Consider the following 26,781-nt stretch of genomic DNA (forward strand, 5'->3'; position numbering starts at 1 on the left):
CATAAAATAGAGGTATACCTTTTACACCTGAAAAGTTTTTTCACACGGAGTTTTACCACAATTTTTGATGGCCTTTACTCTTTTACCACCCTAAATATCCAGAAAGGGGAATAAAAGGGAGAAAAGGAGGAGAGGAGGGAAGAGAAAAGAAAAGAACATAAGTTACTGATTAATTGACGTGTTTTTCTGAGAACTCACAGTTCCCTTGAATAGTCTAGCTGAGGCTGCATAAGCCCACAGTGCTTCCTCCGTCACCCAGAAGCTTCCTATATATTAATATTTCTGACACTTTAGCTTTTCTTTGAATGAGGACCTCGGGTTTAGTGAATTTTTAATTCAAGGATTATCCGAGCCGAGAACACCGGGGCCTTGCCGTGTCCTATGCACGTCTCAACACTGCCATCTCCTGGACAGCGTGGTCACTGGCAGAGGCCGCGCGGAGGCTTTCCGCCGGGGTCTTCCCCTTTACCCAGGGCTGTGGCACAGAGGCTGCCGATGGTAGGAGCCACTGATCCCCGGCGGGCAGGACACGCATTGGTCCAGGGGGGTGGCGGGATGACCGGTGTTTGGGTAGCAGTTGTGCGAGCCGCCGTGGGCTTGGCCGGGGTCGCCCTCTCCAGCGGTGCCGTGCAGGGGGCGCGCGGACGGCATCCCGGGCGCGGCGGCGGAGCGCAGAGAGGGAGCCCGCGTCTTCCCAGCGCCGGGCCCCGGGGTCCGGGAGCGCGCACCTGGGGGAGACAGCGACACGGGCCTCTCTGTCGCACCGCCCAGAGTCCAGGAGGAGGAGTAACCGTGCAAGAACGGTGCGGAAGGCGGGTGACACTCACCTTTGACCTGAGGAGTACAGTATGAGTCTGATGCAGAATAGGGTAGGGTGTCTGGGAGCTGGCGTTGCCTGGGGATTAGAGACATGCGTTGCTCTTTTGTTTCACTCTATTCCATTAGATTTTTGTCACAACGGGAGGCAGCCCTCAGTGTACAGCACCTAGTGATGCCTCCAGGTGCTGGGGACATGGGGGCAAAGCCCATCAGACCACGCCCTGTGTCATGTCATGGTTAAGTGAGTGGGCTTTGAGTCCTCCACTTCCTAGCTATGGACAAGTACTTAACCTCTCGAGGCCTCCATTTTCCTCATCTGCAAAATGGGGATAATTACTATAACTGTCTCACAGCATTGTTGTGAGAACTAAATGAAACAATGTACCCAAAGCCCATAACATAATACCCCAAACACAGTGAGTGCTCAGTACAATATAATTAATACTATTGCTTCCAAAAAAAGAGAGAAATATTTAATGTGATGGATATCCCAATTACGTTGATTTGATCTTTACCAAATTATATGAATGTATTCAATGATCAATGTACCCTGAAAATATGTACATCTATTATGTATCAATAAAAGATTTTTTAAAATTATTGTTGCTTAATATTCTCAATGCACTTGTACCAGGAAGATGGTTGTATACACTCTTTGGGCCAAGGCAATGTAAATTGATACCGCTAAAGCAATGATTTTCCATCTGTGCTCCAGGGGATCCCAAAGTTCTTGAAAGGAGCTCAGGATTTTTATGAAAGAACACTTTTAAATGGCTGGGGAGAAAATAACTCTTTTCTGTTTTATATATTGAAATGCAAGTAAAATTTCATTTTTGAAAAAATGTATACTACCACTAAAAAAGTGTGACAACTTCTGTCCCAAAAGATCTACAAGTTCCTTATAGCTCAGAATCTCTGTGATTCTACATCCATACGTAAGCACCACCACCCCCTACTTGAATCTCTTTCCGGGAGAGTATGCTATCTTGTTTTTTTGGTTGCTTAAAATTCCAACATAATACAATGAAGAGAAAAGCTTGCTTTTATCATTTACTAGAAAAGTTATATTTTCTCCTCAAATTGGTTCTTTATAATTTATTCACTTCCTATTAACAAGGGAAGCAAGAACCCATATTTACCTTCCTCCAGAAACACACCCAAAGGAATGTAAAGGAATATGGAGGCATAAACACAAAAGGATATCGAGTACATAAGCTGATCACAGCAGACTATATTGAAATAACATGGCAGCAGACAGAACAGAATGGATGGGAGCTGAATTAGTAGAATAGAAAAAGGAAAAACAAAACTCCCTGGAGATGGTGAAGGGGACATAGCGAGCCAACAAGAAGCTTTCCAATCAAACAAAACTCCATAAAAGCCCAGGAAGTTGGAGTCATCATGATGTTCTGAATTCAGGAATAAGAGTAGAGCTGAAAACAAAAGGATTGGTTGAAGGTTTAGTTAAGAAAAATTAGACCCCTAGATCAGCTTCCCCACCCTGTAAGGCTACCTCCATCACCCGACACAGTTGGAAGGTTCACTCTGGAGAAACGGACCCAGGGAAACTGCGATACAGTTAAACAGGCACAGCTAAGGCCTTGAGTCAGCTGCTGGGCTGAAAATAGAAGCATTAATTAAAAATCTAAACACTAAACTGTGCAACTCTTCCTCAACTCTGCTTTGCAGATTTCCCACAAGTAAGAAATGGGAATATTGTTCCCAAGAAAAACTGAATGTACTCAGGGGGGGAAATGATAATTTGAAGTTGCCAGGAAAATAGCCTGTCTCTGCCCGATCACTCTACTAAGAAATTCATCCTTTAAGAATAATGATTTGCACACAAAACTTCTTAAACAGCAGCAAACAATGAAGGATCAGACATTTTCAGCAAGCCTTTAATGTTAAAGACAGAGAACCAACAACCAGATAAATAAGGAATGCAAAAGAATCACAAAGAGCTTTTACTTCTGATATGACTGGTAAACTCCTACTAGACCTGACCCTCCCACAGACAAGCACTCTAAACTCAAGAAAAATACAAAGCAAGAAACAAACAAAAAAAAATTAACCAAAGAGGACACTGGAAAGTTGATAAAAGCAAGAAGATTCTGGAGCGGTACTAAAACTTGAAACTCACTCATATACTTGAGTTACTTGTTTACAGCATTTAGCCTGAAGGCTGGTTGACGTCAAAACCACAGAGCAGCTAAAACTCCAATGGAAACCCACAGTCTTTCTGGCCTGAATAACTGGAAAACAGAGTTGAGGGCAAACACAGCTGCTGAAAAGTAAAAGGGGACTCTTGGAAGAGAAAGATACAGAGAGGGGGAACCCCAGATTCTGTGTGTAACTCTGCCCAAGTCTCTTGCTGACTCCTGAGCAGTGACGTACGGGACTAACAGCACACAGCCAAAGAAAAAAGCACTGACAGAGGAATGGGCTACTTCCCAGGACACAGAGTTTGCAGCTTGAGTCTAAGCAACGGCATCACCTGCTAAAGAAAAGTATATTTAATCTTACGAGGAAAATGAAAGAATCCAGATATGCACAATGTCCAGGTACTCAACAAACAAAGAACCAGGAAAAGGTGGCCTGGCCCGGAGGGAAAGAACAATCAATGAACACCAACCCAGAAGGCATCCAGATAGCAGACAAGGATCTTAAAGCAGCCACTATAACTAAGCTAAATGTAGTAGAAGAACATGTGCTTGCAAAAACAATTTTAAAATACAAAATTTCAGCAAAGAAATAGAAACTATAAAAAAAATAGAAATTTTAGAATTGGAAAAATTCTAAAAATAAAAATAAAAATTCACTGGGTGGGCTTAACAGCAGAACTTGAAAGCAGATCAAGAGACATCATCCAAATCTAAAGAATGGAGAGGATAAAAAACCAACTTTTCAAAACAGAGAGAAAAAGAGATTTATGAACCCGTGGAGAGGATGACATAAAAAAATACATACATAACAGTCAAAAACTTCACAAATTTGGTAAAAAATATAAATGCATAGGTTCAAGAAGCTCAGCAAATCCCCAGCAAGACAAACACAGAGAAAACCAGACCTAGTTCATCAGAGTCAAATCGCTGTAAACCAAAAATAAAGAGAAATTCTCGAAAGTAGCTGAAGAAAAACAGCACCTTATTATAGGGTCACAGTGAGTCAAATAATCAGTGAATTCTCATCAAAAGCCTCAGAGGCCAGAAGACAGTGCAAAAGTATCTTTAAAGTGCTAGAGAGAAACAGAACTGGCAAGCCAGAATTTGATATCCAGTGAAAAGATTCTTTAAGAATGAGAACAATATAAACATATTTTGAGATAAAAGAAAACTAAGTGAATTTATCAATAAACATACACAATAAGAAATGTTAAAGACAGTTGCTCAAGCTAAAGGGAAATAATACCAGATGGAAACTTGAAACTGTAGGATGGAATGAAGAGAATCAAAAATGGTATATATTTGAATGCAAATTATTTTTTTTCTTAATTTCTTTAAAATACATACGACTATTTAAAGCAAAAATTATACATTATATGGAGTTTATAATGCACATAGGTGTAACACTTATGACAACCATAGCATAGAGGATGGGCATGGGAGATAAATGGAACTATTAAATACATAGTTGAAGGTTTCTACATTTTACATAAAATGGTGCAATATTAACTCATTAACTCTAAGTAAATTGTAAAAAAGTTAAATAATGCAAAAAAGTATAGCTAAAGTCAATAGATAAAATGGAATTCTAAAAATTATTTAAATAATAAAAATAAGCCAGGAAAAGAGTTACAGAGGAATAAAAAACAGAAGGGACCAAAAAAAGACAAATAATAAAAGAGCAGACCTAAATACAGTAGCCCCTCCTTCTGAGGTTTCAGTTACCCACAATCAACTTCAGATATGAAAACTCAGATAAGCTGAAAGTTAGTGGAGAGAAAAATGTGTATAAGAAGGGAGAAGTGGTTTCATGAATAATAGCTAAAATAGACTTTAAAGAGTACTTGGTGGTAAAGAGGCTCATTTCATAATAATAAAAGAGTCATTTTTATTAGGAAGGCATAGCAATCAGGATTGTTTATATACCCAATAACAGAGCTTCAAAATACATAAAGCAAAAATTGGTGGAACTGAAAGAAGATATAGACAATTGGACAATCACACAGTTGAAGATTTTAACAATCTTTCATCAACTGATAGAACAAATTGAAGAACCATAAAGTCAGCAAAGACATAGATCTGAGAAAAGTCTTTAAGAGTAAAAGAAACTGATGTGCCTTCATATTGAGAGAAATTTTCAGTTCTTTTCAGAGAATTTGAGGAAGCAATTAATGATAGCTGCATCAAAGCCAAGCAAAATGTGAAAACAAAGCAGTGATTCAAGAAAAAGAAAAAGAAAGAAAACATCATCATAGTAAATTATATACGAACACATAGTGATAATAATGTAAGCCCTGGATATTGACCTAACTAAAAACTTTTATACAACTTTATGATATTGGGAGGCTGGGGGTAGAAGTGAATGCAGGATGTGGTATAAGAAAATTAAATCCTCTCAGATGATACTAAGTTCTTCAGATATATAAAGCAAGAAAGCAATATAAAAACATCACTGAGATACAGGACTGTAGAAATATCTACCAGGAGTATATTTATCTACAACAGGAGTTGGAAAGTGACTGCCTCTGGGAAAGCCAAAGTCAAGTGCAAGGGAAGAAGCAGGGCAGGGGACTGCTAGTAATGCTCCGCTATATGCCATATATACAGTATCATTCAACTTCTTAAATTCTGCACATGTATCATCTACACATTTTTAGTTACAAATTAAATTTTGTAATTGACTCTGAGATCTCACAATTGCACATTCAAGGCTTTAGGCAGTTATTTAGTTACCGTTACAGTAGAGGTGCCACTGAATTAAATAATATTAATAAAAACTGACAATCACAAGCAAATCATCAATTTACTGGAGAAATACGGCATGGCATTTTGTAAACAGGAATGCATGCTCCATCAAGCAGTCCCCTTTGGAGAACCAAGAGTCCCTGTGTGGAGTGACAGCAACATGTGTTGGTGGTTTTAAAATGAAGCTTTTAAAATTTTAAATGCTTTCCTTACAATTTACTCCCCCTTCCAAAATTCACCACAGCTACTCCTTTATTTCATTGTATTATATACCCTTCCATGCTCAATGCATTTACATATATTTAGAGGAATTTTGCGGTTCAGAGAATTTGAAGAAAGAATTAATGATAACCACCCTCGAAACCAAGCAAATTGTTAAAATAAGAGCAATGATTAACTTCAAGGAAAACACTGTTTGAGATTGTTTCTGCACTTCTAAACTCCTCCCTACTCACAATCACTGTGTCAGGAATCCCAGCAATGCACATTTAACCGTTTTTGGCCTTGTGCTCTGAACTTGTCTATATGTCAAAGGGATTTCCATAAAGTAGACAGACACCAGAGAGCAGCAGACACCCTGGGTCCCAACTTGAGTGGCCAACTCTGTCTCTAATTATAATAGCAGATAGTTGTGAAAATAAGAGATTCTTAGCAGCAGGTAAAAAACAGAATAATTTGCTTTCTAAACCCCTTCCTCTCAGACAGACAACTTGTTTTTTGGAGGATGAATAGAGAAACACCGTCCCCTAGGGGTTGGACACTACACAAACCAAAAAAGGAGGTCTACAAAATAGACTCTATCCTCCAGCTGGGTGAGGTTTTATATACATCCGTGACATCCGCATGCTGTCCCCAGAGCAGTCTTTCTCTGACTACATCAGTTTGAACCCAGTAGTCAAACCAGTCAATGAACAGAAACCACAGTTAACAAGCTCTTATCACAGAACGACATGTGCTACCTCACTGCCTTCCACAACATCACAGTGAGGAGCTTATCAGCCCCACTCTGCTGATGGCAGAACCAAGACATGCAGCTGGTAATTGACTCCTAACTCGTCTTGCCATCCAACCCCAATAAGCCAGGTCCCAAGTAAAACCCAGAATATTAGATGCTTAATATAGATGTTTGAGCTCAACCATTGGAAAGAAATAAAATGAAACCTGTAGATTCTCTCACAGATCTAATGTGTCCCTTAGGCCCCCTCCTGTAAAGTCACCTACTCAAACACCAGTCCCTCCAGCAGCTTCCCTCTTACCCCACATGCAGGACCTCGAGGCCAGCCTACACTCATTGTAATACCTACCCCCACTGGGCATGCTTACTCAAACCAAACTCTATTAATCATGTGGTTTGGCACTTCGGGGGTAGTGAGGAAGGAGGCATGCTTATGTGACCTAAAACAGGGCTTCTAGACTGTCGTGTGCATAATGAAACCCACAGAATCCTGTTAAAAATGGACATTCTGATTCAGCCTTTTGGGACGGGGACTGAGATGCTAACATTTCTAGCTCCCAGGTGATCCCAAAGCTATGGCTCCCTGTCCCCAGTCTTGAGTAAAGGAAGCAAGCAGGTGAACCTCTGGGCATTTCTCAAGGAAACAAAGCCTATCTTAAAGATTCACTAGTCTCTTTTCCAGAGCCTTCCCTCCTCTACACACACACACACACACACACACACACACACACACACACACACACACACATACATACACACACACTTCTTATCCTTTTTTTCTGCAGCCTCCAAGGTTTTATGCTGTCCCCTAAATCTCTAACTTCTTCTCTCCAAGCAGCATTCCATACCTGGACATTTCCCAGTATGTCCCACACCACAGCTCACCTGTGTACCTAGTAGGTAGCCGGCTGGCTAACCTAGGGAAAACACAGAGGACCTCAGCCTGCTCCTCCTAGGTGACAGCCGTCCTAGACTCTACCACACAAGGAAATAAAGGATAAAGGGAAATTTTCAGAAACCTTCACATGCTGAAAGGACTGTCCCCAGCTCTGCACACCAGTTACATTCACACAAAAAGATGAGAAAGTCCTGAGCAGCATATCCCAACACTCATACGTGAGTGCGTGCCTCCCAGAAGTGACCCGTTGCCAGATAAGTTTGAGCAACACTGCCTACCATTTCTCTTCTCCAGTTGTACCTTAGTACATCAAAGGCTCTGAGAAGTCTTGCTGAAAAGACGCTCATTTAATGTTATTTAAGCCAGTGAGTCACAAGTTTATTTACTGATCGTGGAACTTTTATTTTTTTTCCCCACAGCATCTCATGGACAAGTTTCCCGGAGAGCATTTAAAGAAATCTTTTTTTACAAGGCAAAAAATTCCCTCTTTTAATATGTTTGAGATCTGAAAATCTACCTATGAGATTCAAACTAGCTCTCAGCAATGCTCCAGCCTGGTGGTCTCTTAGATCATTTAGACAAAGAGCTGTCACTGACATTTTTCAAAAGCACAATTGGTAGGCAACATAGTAGAGGTTTATTGGTTCACAGTAAACTCAGGTCTGAATCCCAGCTCTACTACCGCAGGCAAGAAAACCTGCGTCCTAGGGCTGTTGTGAGAAATGCTCCTAACCTGCACAAAGAGCCTGGTATTTAGAAATACTCAAAGCTTGGAGTCTTTGAACAGGTTGTACCGATATAATGATCATTGAACCAGCCCAGCGTCCCTGCGGTCATGGACTAGACCTGTTTCTGCTTGTTCTTGCTCAGATTTTTATGGCCACTCCACTTAATTGCACGCAGCTGAGCATTTTTTTATCAAATAATGGCAGATTATCTGATCACAGGACTTTTCTTTAATGAACATGAACTCTGATTATCTTTGCAAACTATGGCTCAGATCTATTCTGAGTCACACCTTTGGTAGACAATTTTAGATGCATTTAATATATTTCGCTGAGCTTCACATTACACCAAAACATCCCCTAAAGTATCAATTAATCTAAAAGTTTCATTCAGAAGAAAGGGCATGGATTCCAGAGCCAGGACAACTTTAATCTCTGCTTTGCCACTTACTGACCTACAGAGAGCTACTTAACCTCTCTGCACCTCAGCCTTCTCATCTGTAAAATATGGATAATATACCTGTTTGGCACAGTTGTTATGAGAATGAATCTGTAACATCAAATATAGGCTAGACAAAACCTATATTTCTTAGCTATAAGCACAAGCCATGTAGGAAAAATTTAATAAATTGGACATCATCAAAATTAAAACTTTGGTTCTGAGAAAGATACTGTTAGAAGAATAAAAACGTAAGTTACAAACTGGGAGAAAATATTCACAAATCATGTATCTAACAAAGTTCTTATATTCAGTATATTAAATTCTTTTTCTAAACTCAAAAATAAGAAAATGACTCCAATTTATTAAAATAAGCAAAAGATTTGCATAGGCATTCCATCAGAGAAAACGTATGAATGGCAAATAAGCACATGAAATGATGTTCAACATCATTAGTCATTAGAAAAATGCACATTAAAACATGAGACACCACTATGATAAAATTATTTAAAAACTCACAATATTAAAAACTGGTGATGAAGAGAAGCAACTGGATATCTCATACATTGCTAGTGGTAATATAAAATGGTACAGCCACTCCAGAAAATTTGGTGATTTTTACAGCTAAGCTTAGACTTACAACATGACCCAGCAGTCTTTATCCTAAGTGTTTACTGTAGAAAACTTAAAACTTTGGATCACACAAAAACATGTACATGAATATTTATAGAAGCATTATTCATAATTTCCAAAAAAGTGGAAATAATTCAAATGTCCTTGAATGGGTGAATGGATAAGCAAACTATGTTATAACCATTCAAGAGCATCTTTCTCAGAAATAAAAAAGAATGAACTATTAATCAAAGACATTACGCTAAGTGAAAGAAGGAAGACTCAAAAGGTTATATACTGTATGGTTTAATTTATGTGACATTCTGGAAAAGGCAAAACTATAGGGACAAAGAACAGATCAGTGGTTACTAGGGGTTGGGAGTGGGTGGTGGGTTTGACCACAAATGGGCAGCATAAGGGAAATTTTTCAGGTGAGGAAAGTGTTGTGTGTCACAATTATAGTAGTGCTTATATGGTTGTATGAATTTGTCAAAACCCACCGGACTTTATACAAAAACATTGAACTTTATGTAAATTAAAAATAGAAAAAGAAAACTGGACTGGCTATAATAAATCAGAAAATAAGAGCAGAAATCAATGAGATAGAAAACAAACAAATATACAAATTTAACCAAAAGCTGATTCTTTTAAAGGTTAAGGAAACATAAAGCTCTTCCCAGATTGATCAAGAAAAAAAGACACAAATTACTAATATCAAGAACAACAAAAGGATCATCACTATAAATCCTACAGACATGAAAAGTGTAATAAGGAAATATGAAAAACTTTATGCCAGTGAATTTGACAACTGAGGTGAACTGGACAAATTCACTGAAAGACGCAAACTACCTAAGCCGGTAACCACCAATAGATAACCTGAGTAGCTCCATATTTATTAAAGGAACTAAATTTGAGGATGAAGGTGAGGAGCAGGTGGAACTTCCCACAAAGAAAACTCCAGGACTAGGTGGCTTAGCTGAGAAATTTGTCAAAAATTCATAGAAGAAATAATATCAATTCTACCCAAGTTCTTTTGGAAAACTAAAGAGGAGGGAACACTTCCTAGGTCACTTAATTATTTCATAATTTTTAAAACATCAAATGGAGAGCAGCGCTCTCATTACTTACAAGGCCCCCAAATCAAAGTCACTGCCCAAGAACTCCTCCAACAGGGTTGTATCCAGGGCCGGGTTCTCCAGAGTGCCGTTGGCCCCCTGAGCTGCAAAGGCAAAATGAAAATCTTGAGAACCATGAAGATTTCAGAACAGCCAATGGCAAAAAACACTGACAAGTCTTTAAGGGCAAGGACTGTGTCTTTCTTATTGTATCCACAAGGATCTACGCCATGAAAGAAGCTAAAAGTAAAAATTTATTGCACAGATGGATGGATAGTTGATTTGTTGATCAGACAAATTATTTCCAGTTAAGTTCAACATGAAGTTTAATACCTTGTTTTCCATTTTTGTTAGACTTCCCAAAATGTAGCACAATAATTCTGTCCTTTTTCTTGGTTTACAAAATGAAAATAAATTCATCGGTTTCTTTCTGATTATCATAAATATGTTAGAATTTTTATAGTATAAAATATAGGGACATATATGTATAAAGAAAAGAAAAATATCTTTGTTTCCAGATAACATGACTCTATAACTAGCAAACTCAAGAGAAACAACCAACAATTAGAAATAATCAGAAAATTAAATAATGTAGTTGGTTAAAATTAAATATGAAAACTACTTGCTGTTTATAATAACCATTCAATCATTCAGACAAATATAATGGGGAAAAAAGATTCCATTCAAAATAACAAAAAGCATAAAATATCTAAATATGTATTTAGGGACAATTTTTTTAACAAAAAAAGGACCTTAAGAAGAGATTTAAAAAAATGGAGAGACCTACATTGTTCTTAGGCTACAAGACTAAATATTGCAAAAATCTTATTAGACATTATTTAGGATATTTGCCAAACCCACACATTCATTTTCTAAAATTTCCCCAAACAGGAGCCAGCCTGGGCATCATAGTTTCACTCCATCTCTAAAAAATGAAAATTACAAAACAATTAGCCTAGCATGGGTTGAGCACCTGTAGTCCTACTCAGGAAGCTGAAGAAAGAGAATCACTTGAGCCCGGAAGTTCAAGGCTGCAGTGAGCTATGATGGTACCATTGCATTCCAGCCTAAGTGACAGAGCATCTAAAAGAAATTTTTAAGTTTTTTTTTAAAAAGTGAAAAACAAACTGTGAAGTATTTTTAATATATATTAAAAAGAGTCAAGATCCTTAATATACAAAATGCTCTTTAAAATCAATAAGTACCAGCAATACCACAATAGAAAAATTATAAAAGACATTAAATGGCACTTTATAAAATAAGAAATCTTAAACTTTACTAACAAATGGAATTTAAAGAGAAAAAATTTGCCTATCAAACTGGTATACATTCAAAGAATTAATAAAACCCACTGTTAATGATGATGGAAATAAGAGGACCCTTTTATGCACTACAGATAGGAGTATAAATAAAATAATCTTTCTCGGTTTGTATGGAAGATTTAGATAAGCCATAATATTACTAGAAGAAAACAGGGACATATGTCTGTATATTTTGAAAGGATAAGAGGGCTGTCAAACCATGATGGGAACATCGAAAAATATATAAATTTGAATACAAAAAAATTGAATTTTTTTCTGACCACATAAAAAGCAAGGTTGAGAGCAAATGCCACCCAAGGTTTCAAAACCTCTTAATGATTGCCTATATCCTGCTCACTAGAAAAGATTCATGAGAATATATATCTTAGTTGTCTTATTCATTACTGTAACATCATAGTTGACAGTCAAAAAATACTTGTTGAATGAATGAATGAATGAATATCTTCACTAGCAAGGACTGAGCTGATGATCCCTGAGTAAAGAGGCAACGTGAATGGGCATGTGCTCTCTATTCTGTATAGCCTCCACTACCCATCCTTTCTGCCACTCCTGAGTGGGAGGACACACTAGCACCCAACAACAAAGGGGCCTGGAATCTGAGTTTCCTTCAGAGCCCTCTGCCTAAGTGTTTGTCTTACCACAGCTATTTGAGTGGCACAAAAATCTCCCACCCAACATACAATTACCAAATTGTATGGATAATCTCTCATACAGTTATCCCATTGTAGCTTCTGAATACCACTAGCTGGTAGTCAATAGCCAATATCTGGAAGCCAACATCCAACAGTTAAACCAAGGCAAGCAGTTTATTTGTGCTAAATCCAGAGGAGAGCCAGTTCTGCTGAAGTCAACTGCTCTCCGAGCTGCCATGGATAAGCAAATGCACTCAAACCCATCATTTAGAAGGGTGTCAAGGACACTGCATGGTGGGGGTACTATTTTGGGCAACTTCCAAGCTCGACTTGGTGTGTCACACTTTGTTGTGTAAAATGCTTTGCTTTTCTAGAGGACTATCATATTCACCATCTACAGAATCTGAAACAATTGGTGTTTTTTTTGGGGGGGGGCGTCCAGCAGTGGAAAGCCAAAATGTTTTTCTTTCATCTTGTTTAAAATCTGAAATAGATGATAGATAATTTAATGAGGTCATAAATTTTGTGCACAGTTTTCCAGGTACAACTTAATATGCAATACTTCAACTCTCTGTTGCGCATACCAATATCCCTTGTGTTTTATGCAGGCGTCATAAAAAGAATTTGGAGGCTTTTCTTCTCTACGTTCTAGATTTGTGAAAACAGTGGAGGAGACACATCATCAACTCTGGTGACATGAGCTAAGAGGGAAATGGGTGGAATGTATTCCAGGTGCCTCCTGGATTCATAGGTGAAAGAGATTCCTAGAAATTGAGATGGTCAGAAATGACCTCCTAGTGGGGTTTAGTCTTGAGCTAGTCTTTGAAGAAAGGTGGAACAAGACACATTCATTCTTTCATTGCTTCAACCGCTGTTTGCTAAGTACCTACCACGTGCCAAGCACTGCACAAGGTCCTGGGGACACAGCTGTGAAAAAAAAGACACAAGAAGCCCTAAGGGGCTTGTATTCTCAGGGAGGGAAAGGGGGCACCCGCAGGCTTGGGTAGCACACACACGACATAGGAGAAACAATAAATCAACAGGACATTTTCAGAGAGTGATGAAAATAAAACAGGTATAAGAGACTACGGAGGGAGTTCCTTTCATTGCAGAGGCTTCTCTCAGGAAGGAGCCAGCCTCGCGGAGATCAAGGGCTGAGCGGGCCAGGCCCGCATTAGGGACTGGACGGAACTGGGAGCGTTTGCAAAGTGGATCATCCAGTGGGGTAGTGCAGGAGCATGGGAGTAGGCCAGGTGGGCAGAGCCAGGGCAAGCCCTTGGACGGTGACATGATATGCTTTACATTTTTAAAGGTCATTCTAGTTACTTTGTGGGAAAGGATTATAAGGGGACAAGAACACAAGAAGGGAGATTAATTTGAACACTCCTGCAGTTGTCCAGGGACACTCAGAGTCCGAATTTCTCCCTCCGGGCCAAGCAAAAGATTAAGCACTTTACCTGCATGATCTTGTTCCATCTTCGTAACAGCCCCAGGAGGTGGACATCAATGTTACTTCCAGTTTACAGGTAAGGCCAAGAGATTACGCGGGTTAACTAGCTCGCCCAGAGTCACACAGCTTGGAAGTGACACACAGGGAAGCCAACCCGGCCCTGTCCTGAACCCTGAACATGATGCTCTCACCACCCCACATCACTCCACCCCCTGCCCCATGTGCACGCGCACACACACGCACACACACACACACACCCCAGCCCCAAATGCCAGCCAACTGCACAGAGGACTGACTCGATGCTGCTGCTTCACTGGGCTTTGGGCAAGCCAATTGCTAAGGGAAGCAGATGGAGGGAGGAATCTGTTTAGTTTCCCAGTGAAGCCCCTGCTGGTGTCCCATCTGCTTTATTCAGCACCCTGCACACACACACACACACACACACACACACAAACACACACACTCGAGTTCCCAGGGAGAAACAGGAGGTGGGCCACAGGTCCCAGGACCTGCCTGACTTGGCTTGTCCCAACACCTTAATGAATAAGGAGAGGTGATCCTTGCAGTAGTTGGCTTTCTCTAGGACTCCAGAATCACATCTGTGTTTTCCAAATCCAAAGGAAAATTACTCAACAAGATAAATCCATGGTGTCAGATGAAATTGTTTTCAGGAGGTTTTACACACAGAGAGCAACTCCCAAATGGCTCTTAAAATAAATCTCAGGCTTTTAAAAATAATCACTTTGTTATAAATGTCTTAAACACTTGTTTATAACACCCAAGCCTGCGAAGAGCACATCCTTGGCCATCCCATCCCGTGTTGGGGAGGCTCAGTTTCAAACCTTGATTCCACTCTTTTCTGTTGCGGCTGGGAAGGGGTGCTACAGTCCTGCTCACAAAAGAAGGCACTGCTCAGGCCTGCTGGGAGTGTCAGAGAAGCTTCTGCTTTATTGCCCTTGTAAAGCAAGACCCTTTGTTACCCTAGTTCTCTGCCTCCCCTTCCTGGCACAGCAACACTACAGGACGGTAACCTGTCCTGCTGCCCTTGGCCTTAGGCAGACAAGAAAGAAAGCACTTGGTTATGACGTTCCATCCATCAGGAGGTACCACAGACAGATCCCAGTTGCATCCATAGGGCCTGATAAAAAACATACATATGCCTTTGGGGCTTCTCCCAGGGTGTGAGCAGGGCAGGCACAGCAAAGACCTTCCTGTCATAACTTTCTGCCCACTCCACCCACCCACCCACCCACCGCCACCCGCCAGTCCTACATGAAGACCTGCTCTTGTTTCCATCCGATAGCTCCCCTTCCTGCAGCACGTTCCTCAGCCCTGGTCCCCCTGCTCCTCTCTTTATCCTCTCTTTAATCCTTTGTGCCACACAACAACGCCCAGAGACAATTGACAAAATGACAAAATTTGTTACAACAACTCTAGTTTTTTAAAGGATTCTAAAAAGTAATGGTGAGGATATCCCAAATGGTTACCCTTTGGATTTAAACATAAAGATAGGTTCCCTCTGATATGCCACTGTTCATGAGAAATTGGAGCAGAAATGTTAGTAGATATTTCAAAGAAGAAAAAGGAAGAGAAATAAAACATTCTCTTTCTCTCATTTTCTAAGAATACTTTTGTCTTGAAGATCCATTGAAAGTAGAACCAGATCTAAAATCCAATATTGGTGTTTTGAGCCACAACCAGTTTGGAGTTAGAGGAGTAAGGGTGACATTTTCCCAGAGACATTACCAATCATTAATCCACTAATTATTATTCATTTGTTCTTATACATTTACTTGGTGTCCACTCTGTGTCTAGGAATAAAATCAGGGACAAGCTCACAGTCCAGTGAGAGGGATAAGAAAATCGGCTATAGCAGGGCAAGGTGTTAAGTGATGATGAACTATGCTTGGATACTGTGTGAGATGGGGGCAAGCCCAGGATTTCTACAGGTGACACTTGAGAGGGCTTTTTCAGTTCACTAGGTGACAGAAGATGATAAACATTCTGGGAATAGAAAAAGACATGTGCAAATGAATTCAAACAACCAGCAGCAGGACTCCTGTGGCTATGTGCCAAAAGCCTGGCCACGCAGGAAGCAGGGGAAGAACTTGCCAGAGACTGAGAGCAACACCCTTCAGGGACCCCATTGAATGTGCTTTTATTTCAACCCCTGTAGCAATTACGTGTCTGTCTCTCTCTGCTCAACTCTAAGCCCTTCTAGGGCAGAAATTGTCTTTTATTAACACAGATCCTAAGCATCTAGAACAGGACCTAGAATATGATAACTATTCCTAATTATTGAATTTGTTAGATGAGTAAATAAAGCTTTGAATGAATAAATGTAATTATGAGTGGTGGAAAGTGTATCATGGTAAGAAATTTATCTTGAAAATTATGAAGTCATTGAAAAATTTTAAGCAGAGGAGTGACATGGTCAGGTTTATAATTTTGAAAGGTCATTCAGCCTGCAGTTGGGAGATTTACACCATGGAAATTGGCAAACACTACCAATCAAGGCTGCTGTGTTTTTCTCTCAGAGAGTTGGTTATTAAACATTTACCAGCACATCATTGTATGTGATTAGTATTTGGGAGGATAAACCACTTGATTTTGTGACAGACTAGAAGAAACCTGGGTGATTCCCTGTCCCTGTCTTGATTGGTCATGCTGGTGCCTTGAGATAAGAAATATGAGAGAGTTGAGTGAGGAGGGAAGGAGCATGAGGAGTTTATCTGGTTGGGGCCATGAACTCTTTCATATTCTTGGAAATAGAAGTGAGCAGCAGGGCACTGCTCCCAGTAAAATCTCCACGTGACGGAATCCTGGGAATCTCCCAGTCTCCTTGTACAGGTAGCCTTACATTGATCCAGAAAGAATCTAATCAGTTCTTTCAAGCAGAGGTAACATGACCCATTGTTGGAAATAGTGGCAGAATTAGACGACTGTCTCTGGACTTTAACATGATATAAACCACCTGGAATTTATGTGCCTGATAATTGACAGATAAAGTAAAAATTAACCTTTATTCAACTTGAGTAAGTAAATAGTTCAAGCACATTGTGTAACAGGATGGCAACTCCCACACTGGTTTTCTATAAGGGTCACAAATGCAAAATTCTAGAAAAGATTGTGAAAAACATGGCTGCTGGACTCTGAGAACGGCAAAAGACATCAAGGAGCCTACAAGTGCCTACCAAGAACTAGCTGTGCAGATGGACTTCATTTCCTTTGCTGTTCAACTGGCCGATTGGCAGATTAGAAGACTCTCAATGGAAATGTGTATCTTGATTTCAGTGAGACACTAAACAAAATTGCTCATTCATTTAACATTCAATAAATATGTGATGAAGCACTGTGTGCCAGGCCCTGGGGAGACAACAGAGAGCAGCACTCAGTCTCGCCTCCAAGGCAGGGCAGGTGAGCACAGACAGGTAACCAGGCAGCAACAACACAGCGTGATAAGTCAGACCCCAGGAGACATTCAGGAAGGGCTCCTAACCCCAGTAGCGAGTGGGGGAGAGAGGTCAAAGGAGGCCATATTTGTAGCTAAGATGGAGGAAGGTAGAGGGAATTATATAAGAATTAGGTGAATGTGTACCTGTACTGTCCCCAGAATGCTAACCTGGAGAAAATCCTAAAATTTGGTATAAAATGACTCTGCTTTCATCCTTTTCAATAACATTATTTGCAATTTGGATAAATACAGAAAAGGCAAACTGGCCAAGTGTGCAGACAGCCTGAAAGAGGTGGGCAAGGCACAGTATGGTACGGAAGTCAGAATCTAATCTTGACTGACTTGACTGACGGCTGACTCCAACAAGATAAATTCAGTAGGGTAAGCATACGGCTTTGCATTGACTATTCTAATTATGTAAATATAGTATAAGGAAACTTGGTCTATGAATGAGTAGATGATAAATAAATAAGTCTTTTTGTTGTGCTATCATGAGGAAGTATTGTAAAGACAAAGAAAGTAAGGTAGGGTTATAATAATATTACTGAATACAGAACTAGGATGGTGAGGTCCTAGTTCCTCCGTGCACAGGTCAGATCTTGATGATGTGGGAGCCAGGCCTAAAAAGAAGGGTAGGGTATCCAGAGGAGATCCAACAGGGAGCGAAAGAATCATAAGTCAAGCCATCTGAGAGACAGCCAATAGAGAAGAAGAAGAATACTTGGTAAGTTTAGTGAACACTTATTATGAACCGATACTGTGCTAAGAATTTTACATTGACATTCTCATTTAATTCTTACAACAATTTTATTCTCTCAGATAGGTACTATCATTATCCCCATTTTTCAGAGAAGCAAAGAATCTTAGCTTCAGTATTGCCCAAGTTGCAATGACACAGTTGTTATTTCAGGGGCTCAGGGGTTTTCTGCTATTAAAACATAGTGTATGCTATGTGCCAGTCCCTAGGCACTGAGGCTACAGGAATGAATGAGACATCATTCCTTCCTTCCAGTCGTCCATTGGAGACAGAAAAGGCATGGATCACATGCTTTGAAAGGTGAAGTTCAGAGTACTATGGAAACGTACAGGGAACCCCTGAGGGAATGATACCAAAGCCAGGACCTTGAGTGAATAGCAGTTAACCCAGTAAACAAGGGTGGGAAGGATGTTCCAGAAGGAGGGAGCCCTGTGTGACCTGGAGATAAGAAAGAAGAGCATGAAATTTGGGAAACCACAGGTCAAGCAGACCTGGGTTAAATTCCCATTTTACTTAACTTTTCTGGGTCTATTTCCTCATCAGGAAAAAGGAGTTGGGTTTTACCACCTTAGAGGGTTGCTTGCAGACTAAACATGATAACATGTACAATTCTACTACTGGTGCTTGGCACACAATAAATGTTCATCCCTTTCTCATTCCTTCCTGCCCCTGGCCCCCACTCCCCATACGATAGGACTCAGGGCAGATCAATTCCATCAAAGCAGGGGGTTTAGGAAAAGGCCAAAAAGATGGAAACTTGCTGGCTCTGTCCTGGAGAGGAGGTGGGGTTGGGTAGCCAGTGGCCAGCTTGTGAGAGATCACCACATGGTGGCTAGGGGTAGTGAGGGGGAAGATAGGAAGGAGGAGATTTCCCCAAAGACTGACCATGTTTACTTGTTTTTCTGACATCCAGCCCTAGAATATGGAAGCTAACAAACCAACACATGTCTTTACCTGCTTTTTCCTGTGGAAAGGCAGAGTGGTGCACAGACGGAAAGAGCATCAGACTTGGAATGAGAAGACAAAGATCTTGCCACCATCTCTGATAATTATCACTGTGATTGTAGACACAGCTGTCAACTTTTTAAGGCTCCATTTTTTTTATGTGTGAATGACCAATGAGTTGATGGAAATAAATGAGTCTGTAAAATGTTAAGCTCTATAAACACGCACAATACCAATGGAAGAGTGAGAAGGAAACTTTCAAGTTGGGTTATTAATAAAAATGAACTGGCAAAATGAATACATGTAAAAATTGGTGTCTCTTTATGGATTTTTGTCTTTTCCAACATTTTCATAAAACTCCAGCAAAGGGGGAGACAAATCCTGAGCATTGTTTCACAGACCTGACCTCCCCACCACCAGTAAAGGTTATTCCAGATTCTCACACAGAAACCTGTCTCTCCCAGGGGAGGGCAGCAGACTTTTGTCTTTGTCTTATGCCTGTGCAGATAAAAAGAGCTAATGGTAGTCCTTCAAATGCTTTTTGAGGCACAACACGTGAGATACACGAATAAGATTTTAAAGTGTCCCTCTTCTGACCAACTGGAATTAGCCTACTCATATTAACAGCTAGATCTTACTCTTTTATATTCACAGAGGAAAAAAAAAATCATTCCAAAGGACATTTACTCTCTGTAGAAGAGCCTTGACTAGTTGTTACCTCCTGGAATTATAATATTTTCTAGTCCTTTTTGTCTCTTCCTGAATGTAGAACATTTTGTGTTATTTATCAATAGATTTGTTTTGAAGCAACAAGCATCCATAACACAAGGGAAGACAAAAGAGAATCACTGTCTCCACTCTTTGCATGTAGAGAACCCATCACATGCAGAGAATGCACATGGGAACAAGGACAGTAAAATTCCAAACAAGGTACTCTAATCTGATTTTGCACTCTTTTAATACAGATGAATACAGAAATAGCTGTCAAAATTATAAAACTGCTTCCCATACATGCTTTTATGAGCTTTGAAAAATATGGGTTGTACTGTATAGAATGTTAAATGGTAATATATTCGTTTAATTCTTTTGGGATTTACAAATCTTTACTTACTGATTATCCATGAACAAAAACTAATTAATTAGTTAATTAATTAAAGGAATTGATCCCTTTTAAGGAGATAGAGAATTTGGTTTTGTTATAAGCCTAAAAGCCAGCTTCCCCAAACTGTGCCAATGCATGGTCAAATGACCTATTTGAGGTCAGTGGCTAACAAGGTCAACAGATAACATTTTTCTGTATGAATTTTACGTTACCTGAGCCTTTCCTTCAAGACAATTGACAGACTTAAGAACTGGTTCTTTTACAGTGAGTGTTACAGAGCATAGGTAAAACCAAAAAAAAAAAAAAAAAGTTCTCTCCTTAAAATGAATTTTCAGTCTCTCAACTTCAGAACTTCTTATAGATTTACTGTAAAATTAGCACAAAATTCTTTAGACTATCTAAGAACAGGACAATAATAACAATGTATTCCTTTCAGCTTTGATTCTCCCCCCAACAAGGAATGCCAACTAAACTGTGAAAATACGGTATTAAGTTTCACAGTTCTGTGTTTGCTGAAAAATGTTGATTTCAAAACCAGCATGGAAAAGCTGAATCTTCTGCAATAAAAGGAAATACTCAGTACTTTGTCCTTTGTTGCTTGGCAACTAAGGGCTATAAATGGATTTTATGATTATAAAGGTTCTGGAATTAATGTGAACATGTAAAAGTTGTAATAACTCCCTAGAGACAGGACTGCTTCTTTGAAAAAGAAATGTATAGATCTATGTATGTAGCTTGTACTTGTTTTTGTTTCAAAATAAATAAAGCAAGCAATTTGGTTCTTTCGCACTTGCAAATATTATAATAAAAACCGCCACTATTTACTTCATCATTTCAGCATTTTATCATTAATATTCACAACCCTAAGAAGTAGGTATTATTTTCCCCATTTGACAGGTGGAGAAAAATGAAATTTTAAAAAGTTAAGTAATTAACACAAGGTCACACAACTAAGAAGCAAAGAAACCAGGACTCAAAGTCAGGTCTGCCTGAATCAAGGCTTATACTATTAGCCAGCACACTATAGAGATTACTAGGAGGCATATTTCTCAGCTCTTAATATTTGAGGCTATTGATGGCTTTAACCCTATAAGAGTGACACTAATTCCAACTATCAAGTCATATAGTGTTCTCCTTAGAACACATTACTTCCTATTGTTATCCCTGATACTTGTTTCTTACATTGCTAATACCAGGGTATCAACATTGGTGTGCCATCTTGTTGGACTTTTGTCCTGAGCCTGGTTACCCAAAATGACAAGATTAAGGGTTAATATTTTTTCCTGCAGATCATATTGGGCAGAAAAAAATTCTTTTTAATTAAAAAAAAATTTTTAAAGAGCTAATATTTTCTACTACACTTCTAAGCAAACCTAGCTGCCTAAATTCTCTCTGTAGATTTTTGTTATGCACAGAGCAGTACTACAGACTAGTGTTGGTGTTCTTATATCTTTGTCTTCTTAAATATTAATGGCTTTATCTTTTATATTTCTGTAGCTCTCTGCTCCATGAACAGAACCTTTTTACCACTAACACCTCACCTTATTGTTGCTGGAGTTGGGCTTTGCCAAAAAGTGCCAGATGGCAATAAAGTACCAAATGCTTTCAGTCCAGAGTAATTTTACATGCACATTGTCAAAAAAAAAAAAAAAAAGCCCTTGTTGTCTTAACAAAAGCCATAAGTTCTACAGCCATCTCCATAGATGTTCCCTTATAACCTATCTACAAGACAGTGTGTACAGTGGGTAGGAACACAGAACTTCACAGTCATTCTGTCCAAATCTACGCTCTGATGCATAATAGCTGTGTTCCCCTGGGCAAGGTACACAACTTCTCTGAATCTCTGTTTTCTCACCTATAAAATGGTGACAACATTATCTACCTGTTCACTGTGTTGTGTAAATTAAGAATTAATACAGCTAAAGGTCTTAGTACAATGTCTAAGTACAATGTCTACGATTTGTTAAATGGTAGTGGTTTTCTTAGTAATCACAGGCTGCTTTAGGGGGCTCCTTAATAAGAATAAATATTTTTCTCAATTATAGAATACTAATAATACTATTTCACTGGGCAATGACTATATGTCAGGCACTATGTGAAGTACTACTTCATCATACTTAATTTTCACTCCTCTCCTATGGGGTAGGCATTACCTTCATTTGACAGAAAGGTCTAATGATTTGCTAAGGCAACATTTTAAGTGTGTGACAGAAGTGGGATTTGAACCCAGAGAAATTTGGGTACAATTCTACACTCTACCTACTATGTCACTCATCACTACATATGCAGGCAGAAATTGGAGCTCAAGGTTAATGTGCACGATTTACAATGGTGTCCAATTTCCAAAGCTGATGTGAGTGGCCTGTTAAATGCAACCTCAGATGGGAAAGATGCTGTAGGCAGACAATCCCCAATACCATTCCCACAACTCCAAGGTCCATGACCTTGACTATGTCTCCTAGTGCTTGACCCCTCTAATCCTACTCAAGACAACAGCCTCCATTCCTCGACTTGACTCCCGACATTTCCAAGTATTGACCCTGACTCTCAGCTCAGCTGGTGACCCAGTTAGAGTTACAGCCTGAACCTCTCCCCTGTAGACTTTGGTTTCCAATCTTCTCTATCCCCAGTTAGTATCGCTGTTGTGTTTTCACTGAACACCACATCATGTCCATTACCTCCCTGCCAGTGAAGACTTCCTTTTAAGGAGAAATAGAGTTACCATACAGAGAAAAATCACTACTATGAGTACCAGATCCAAGAGAAATCTACATAGAATACATCGATGGGGAGCTGCAACTTCCTCCCCAAAGTTGATTCTGATATTAAAATATCTGCAGGGAAAAGGAGCATAAACAGAGCTACTGTGTATAATACAATAAAGAACCCCCTGCTTTCCACAAAGAAGTATTGGTGAAGAATCTCATTTATTTGATACATACTTAATGAACATTTTTTGAGTAACAACTACACATAAGATTCTAAGCCTTCAAAAGATGAGTGAGACAAAGTCAAGTCCTTACCTCGAAGTACTCACTGTCTTCTGGGCAGACAGACATGTAAACACATAAATTAAACTATACCGTGCAGGGTGCTAATCCGAAGGTGTAGACAAAGTGCTGGAGAAGCATGGGGAATTTTGCTCCTAACTTTGCCCAGAGAAGTTTGCTAGATGAAACTAGCATGATAGGCAGAAGGCACAGTCACAGACCTCTGCTCTGAAAAGGCAGAGTGTATTCAAGAAACCATGAAAAGCTCAGTGTAGCTGGTGTATAGATAATAATAATAATAACAATATTGTTAATGATGACAACAAACACATGGTAATCCAGGTACTACTTTTGAGCCTCACATATATTGAATCATTTAACTTGCACAATAACTTTATTGGTATTAGCATTATCCTAATTTTCTAAATACAGAGCTGTGGCTATATCTATAAAGAGATTAAATAGCTCACCCGAGATCGCACAGCTAGCAAGGGGCAGTGTGGAAATTCGAATTCTGCCTGGAGCATGCTCTTATATACCAGCTGCCTCTCACACATGTGAATACGGGGGAGTCCCTGGCGATGAAGCACCCTGGAATGTTACCTCGGGACCCTTATTCCAAGCTCAGGCAATGGAGATACAACAGAATGGTATAAGCAGTGGCATTTATATGAGCCACTAGCAATGTGGAAGGTGGTCAGCCCAGGGAGAGAAGATAGGAGGCTCTTGCAAGAGATGAACATCCACACAAAGGAGAGGTTGCAGCTGAAAGACATTTCTGAGGTTGAAGCAACAGAATTTGGTAAATGATTAGCTATAGAGTATATATCAAGGGTGACATGCCGGTTTCTAATTTAGGAGGTTTGTTGGGGAGTGAAGGGAATTCAGGAGGCAGCAAAGATTAGAGTCAGGAAGAGGAAGGATAGCGAGCTCCAGTTTGAACGTACCAATCTGGGGAAGCTGAGGGATACCCAGTCACATACACATGGACATTAAGCAGCTGTAAATGTATGTGTAGGTCTGGAACTTGGTGATAGGGTTTGGGATATGCTAATGCAGGAGAATCCAGGGGTCAGCTTCTGCCGCATGAATAGAAAGAGTTTCAGAAATAGGTCTCTGGGGCAGACCAGGAAGAAGGTGAATGACCAAGAGAGCCTGAAAGGAAATAGAGAGGCTGGATGAGACCAGAAGTGAAGATACCAGGGAAGCGAATAGGAGAGCGTCTCCATGAGTAAACAGTGGGTGACAGTGACAGAGCCCAGAGAGGACTCCACGAGGACAAAGGCTGAAGATTTTTAACATGTCTCACAATTAGAAGAAACTTCACAGGAGTAAATGGGGGCAGATGCCAAATTAAAGTGGGTTGAAGAGAGAATGGCAATTGAGGAATGAAGGCAGTGGGTATTTTTCAGAGTTTGGTGAGGAGAGGGAAAGAACAGTGAGTGTTTGCAGGTAGTGCTCAAGTCGGGGGAAGAGCTATTAACTCCCTTGCTGACCCACTATCACCTTGATTTCTCTATTGTTCCCTAAATAATTCTATTACCCTCTCCTTTCCCTTGTATTGACTTTTACATCGATCTCCAAAGTATCCTTTAATGTAAACTATTCCCAGAATCTTTTTAGAAGCAGCCTAGACAAAAATAACCAATAAATGTTGATCCGTTGCCAGGTGCTTCCTCCCATCAAACTGGGCACCAGCTCAACCCCTGGAAGCATCTCTTCAAGTGCCTCTGGTGGGGGATTTTCAGCAACAGCCCCTGGGGATAGAAGGAAGGCCAGAGCCAAGGAAATGATCACCTGTCCTGGTCAGGTGAGCTTCTCAAGGAGAAGTCACCTGGTTTTCTATCCCCACCAGTAAAACTGGGAACAAACTTTCAAGAATTCACTCCCTTTTTGGTTATAATATTGCTTCGGAATACATGTTTACCAATATTTTTCCAGCTCAGACAATAATTTTTTCACTACTGCTTTTAATTGTACTGTTAAATCATCCTTTCCCATCGTTTAACAACATTTTGAGTAGAGTATATAAGTTTCTAGACTCTTTAATTGAAACGTGCCCTAGTCCAGAGTCTCCTACCTGACTGAGAGCTCGCCCTTCCTCTCACCAACTGCTCTAGGCTCTGGCTGCTCCAGGAGGGGGCAGCTGAGAGAAGCAGCCAATGGCCTGGGACCACAGCCGTGATTCCTAACCTCTCCTGCGTCATGGACCTCACGGAAGACTATGCAGCCTTTCCCTGTAAGTGTGAGCATACCGGGACACGTATTTCCACCCAATTCAGAGGGTTAAAGTGCCCCCGGAATCTTATCTCAGTTAAGGACTCTGGGCAAAAAGTAACTTTTTCTAAGTAAAAATAAATAAATAAATGCAAATTAATATTAGGGAGAAGTGACGGTGAAAGTCTACGGATTGATATTTTATATAGATACTTCCTATCAGGTAATTTGCCAATCCGTACCAAAGACCTAAGATTTTTAAAAATTCCTATCTGCCAATACTTCAATTTTAGGGAGATTCATCCAAAATAAACAAGAATTTGGGAGGAAAATTCTATCACAATACACGTATAACAGGTAAAAATCTAGAACCGATTTGAATGTCCAACAATAAGAAATGGTTAAATTACGGGGCATCTCAAATAGAGACTGTTTTTCTCTCTCACATGTTCCTGGGGCCTGAAAATGGGAGCAGTGTCCTCCTTCCTCAGCGTTACTGTTTTAAAACTGATTTTCTTCCTCTCTTCTTCACAAGCGTCAGTTCATTTGAAGCATATGCCAAATGACCAGCCACCTCCGGGTAGTGGCATTTGCCAACCTTATGGTCACTTCACTATCCTGTTTTCCTTGAACACCTCAGCATCTGGTTTCTCTATTCCTCTCACCAACACTCGTACCATGGATAACACTCCAGCCTCTCAGGGTCTTAAACCCCTCAACTCTGACTGTATTTTCTCCACCTCACCGCAGCCCCCTTCTCTCATGACCCTTTCCTAGACATCAGCGACACCAGGAACAGCAACACCCTCTAAAATCTCCCTAAAAGATCTTCTTTTTCACTTTCTGTAGTGAGATGAAAAGTGGTCCCCAAAAGGTATGTCCATCCAGAACTGCTAAACGTGGCCTTATTTGGAAAAATGTAATAAAGTTAAAGATCTTACAATGTGATTATCCGGGATTAGGGTGGGCCCTCAATCCAATGACAAGTGTCTTTAGAAGAGAAGAGAAGGCGAGAAGAGCCCCACAGAGAACAAGGTGATGTGAAGATGAGGCAGAGATCAGAGCGACACATCCACTAGTCAAGGCACACAAAGGATTGCCAGCCACCGCAGAAGCCAGGAGACAGGCAGGGAACAGATGCACCCCTAGAGCCTTCAGAGTTAGCACAGCCCCGCCAACATCTTGATTTCAGACTTCTGGCCTCCAGGCCTATGAGAGAATAAATTTCTGTTGTCTTAAGTCACCAAGTTTGTGGTAAGTTGTTATGGCAGCCCTAGGAAGCTAATATACTTGCTAAGATAATTTTCATAGTTTATTTTCCCTCTTCCAGTTCTCAAACAATCCCCACTGCCACCTCCCTCTTAGGGCACCTCAAATTTCAAAGGTAAAGCAGAAGTAATCTATCTCAGGTTCCCACCCTGACATGTTTACCAAACCACCTC

General features: G+C 40.1%; 1 protein-coding gene across 1 annotated transcript; it reads right to left on the bottom strand.

Moving 5' to 3' along the window:
- Positions 1-14: 14 nt before the first annotated feature.
- Positions 15-13,900, bottom strand: LOC123640529 (myelin regulatory factor-like protein). Its single transcript, XM_045555150.1, has 6 exons — positions 13,882-13,900; positions 13,315-13,470; positions 10,484-10,574; positions 828-895; positions 470-728; positions 15-90 (listed from the first exon to the last, which is right to left on the bottom strand). The coding sequence occupies exons 1-6, from the start codon at positions 13,898-13,900 to the stop codon at positions 75-77; spliced, it is 609 nt and encodes a 202-aa protein (XP_045411106.1). The 3' UTR covers positions 15-74.
- Positions 13,901-26,781: the final 12,881 nt, after the last annotated feature.

Source organism: Lemur catta, chromosome 6, assembly GCF_020740605.2.
Source record: "Lemur catta isolate mLemCat1 chromosome 6, mLemCat1.pri, whole genome shotgun sequence".
NCBI classification, from domain to species: Eukaryota; Metazoa; Chordata; class Mammalia; order Primates; family Lemuridae; genus Lemur; species Lemur catta.